We start from the raw sequence: 2,174 nt of genomic DNA on the forward strand, positions 1-2,174 counted from the left end.
TTAGCAAACTGAGTTCCCACAGAGGTTTGGGGAAGGAAGAGGTTATGTCATTCTGCCCCTTCTTGCCTCCACACCTCTCTATGGGATGGTGACTCCTTCCTGGCCCAAACCCGCACACCCCTAAATCTTGATCAGAGCTGTGTCAACTGGCTCTGCAGGTGAAGGTGCCTGCCTGTGAGTCACAGTTGTGCAAGCCCCCACCCCAGTGCTTGAGAGGAAGGGAGCCATCTGTCCTTTGTTCTTCGCCAAATGTTTATGGAACCCTGCTTTGTGCCAGGCACAGTTCTAGCTGTTGGAGGCCCAGTGGTGAACAAAATAGACAAGAACACATGCCCTATGGGGGAGACAGTGAACAGCATATCAATATCTGGATCATGACAAACTACAAGAAAAGCCACAAGGAAAAGAATTGGGGTGCTGTGAGGATATGGCTTGGAGGTTGCTTTAAGACTGGGGATCAAAGAAACCTGGAGGTTACATTTATTTATTCATTCTGGTATTATTTATTGAGTGGGCACCCTAAACATTCTTTTAGTCAACAGAATATAAAATTGATGAGGTAAACAAGCACTCTGCCCTCCCAGAGCTTGGGCTAGTGGGTAGAACAATTGGTAAGAAAACAAATGAATAAACAAGATGATTTTTTAGAGAGAGACATATGCTGTGAAGAAAATAAAAATAATAGAGTGTAACCCTGAGGCAGTTTTGCACAATGGAACATCTAAGCCAGGAAGTCAGACAAAGCCTCTTGGAAAGTGGGTATGTTGCAGGGAGCGGAGTGTGATGGCAGATCATGGCTGAGAAAGGGGAGAACTGCAGATGGGGAATCAGGAGGGCCTCTCTTAAAGGGTGGCACCTGAGGGAAACCAAGAGGCAACCAGCCAAGGGATGGACGGGGCAGGGCTTCCAGGCGTAAGGGAACAGCAAGGGTAACCATGGGGGAGGGGGGTGTCAAGGAACAGCAGCGAGCCAGTGTGCCAAAGGAGAGAGAGGAGAGAGAAAAGGGCTTTGAGGGCCAGTATAAAAAACTGGATGCCATTCTAGACGCCAGCGGTGGCCTTGGGACAGTAGTGCTCAGCATGCAAAGAGCACACGTCACGAATGGGACTGGGCCTTCATGCCACCACCTCTGTGACATCACTGAGCACTGTGACATCACTGGGCACTGTATCGTCCCGGCAGGTTGCCTGTGCCCCACCTCGCAGTAACATCGCGGTGGGTCCTGGTGCAGCTAGGCCATGAAACTTTAGGAAGCATGTCGAAACGCGACATCGTCCTCACCAATGTCACCGTTGTCCAGCTGCTGCGACAGCCATGCCCGGGTGAGGAAAACGCCGAAACGCCCCCGGGGAGGGCAAGTGAGGGCAGTCGAGGAGCAGGGATCGCCGGGTCAGAGCCCCCTTCCGAGAGCGTCCCCGCAAGGGATGGGACAGGAGGCAAGGGAAGGGCTGCCGCTGGCGGGCGCGGCTCTTCCATCCGGAGCCGCTTCCCTCCCTCCCTCCCTCTAACCCCAGCCCCGTCAGCCCCTCGAGTTTGCTGGCAAAGTGGTTTCTGTGGCGACGGTGGAGGGGACGAGAACCCCCGCCCTGAGGGTGCGCCACTCGCACGAGGTGGAAGGGGAGAAGCAGGAGCTGGATTTACGCTGTCTCTGAGGACAGCCGCTGGTGGTTGAGGAACTCGACGAGACGGGTTTCACATAAAATTGACGGTCCTGTCGATCAGCGCGGAAGGGCCGTTTGGGGGTTGGCGGGCTTTGCCGCCTCCCCACACCCCCACCGCCGCCTCCGTATTACACAAAGCAAGGACACTAGCAACCTGCCAGAGCCGTGCGCTCACTGAAACCTCACAACCACCTGGTGAGGCCAGGGGTTTATTGTCCCCATTTCATAGAGCGCAAACCCCTTTCCTAGGTCTCTCACACCAAAATAGTAGAGTTAGTATTCGGAGCGCTTGCTCGCAGGCACTAGGCAGCCCTACCTCACCCAGCCAGAGGTACACACACATATTTAACCCGACAAACTCAGATCGAACCCAGGTCTTCGGTAAGGGCAACTCCCATTCCCTGGTGCCATCCTCACGGACTGCAGACCCCGGCAGCCGGGAAGCTCCGCCCCTCGTGGGGCGGGCGTGGCCGGAGTGAAGCGAGACTTAGGCCTGGCTCCAGGGTCCCCAGA

At 55.2% G+C, this 2,174-nt stretch overlaps 1 protein-coding gene across 1 annotated transcript in view; it reads left to right on the forward strand.

Moving 5' to 3' along the window:
- Nucleotides 1-1,219: 1,219 nt before the first annotated feature.
- Nucleotides 1,220-2,174, forward strand: part of GAPDHS (glyceraldehyde-3-phosphate dehydrogenase, spermatogenic) — a 12,125-nt gene continuing 11,170 nt past the window's right edge. The window contains exon 1 of the mRNA XM_023524230.1: nucleotides 1,220-1,518. Coding sequence (XP_023379998.1) covers nucleotides 1,256-1,518 — 263 coding nt within the window. The 5' untranslated portion in view covers nucleotides 1,220-1,255. The remainder of the gene's footprint in view (nucleotides 1,519-2,174) is intronic.

Source organism: Pteropus vampyrus, unplaced genomic scaffold (assembly GCF_000151845.1).
Source record: "Pteropus vampyrus isolate Shadow unplaced genomic scaffold, Pvam_2.0 Scaffold452, whole genome shotgun sequence".
Taxonomy (NCBI): Eukaryota; Metazoa; Chordata; class Mammalia; order Chiroptera; family Pteropodidae; genus Pteropus; species Pteropus vampyrus.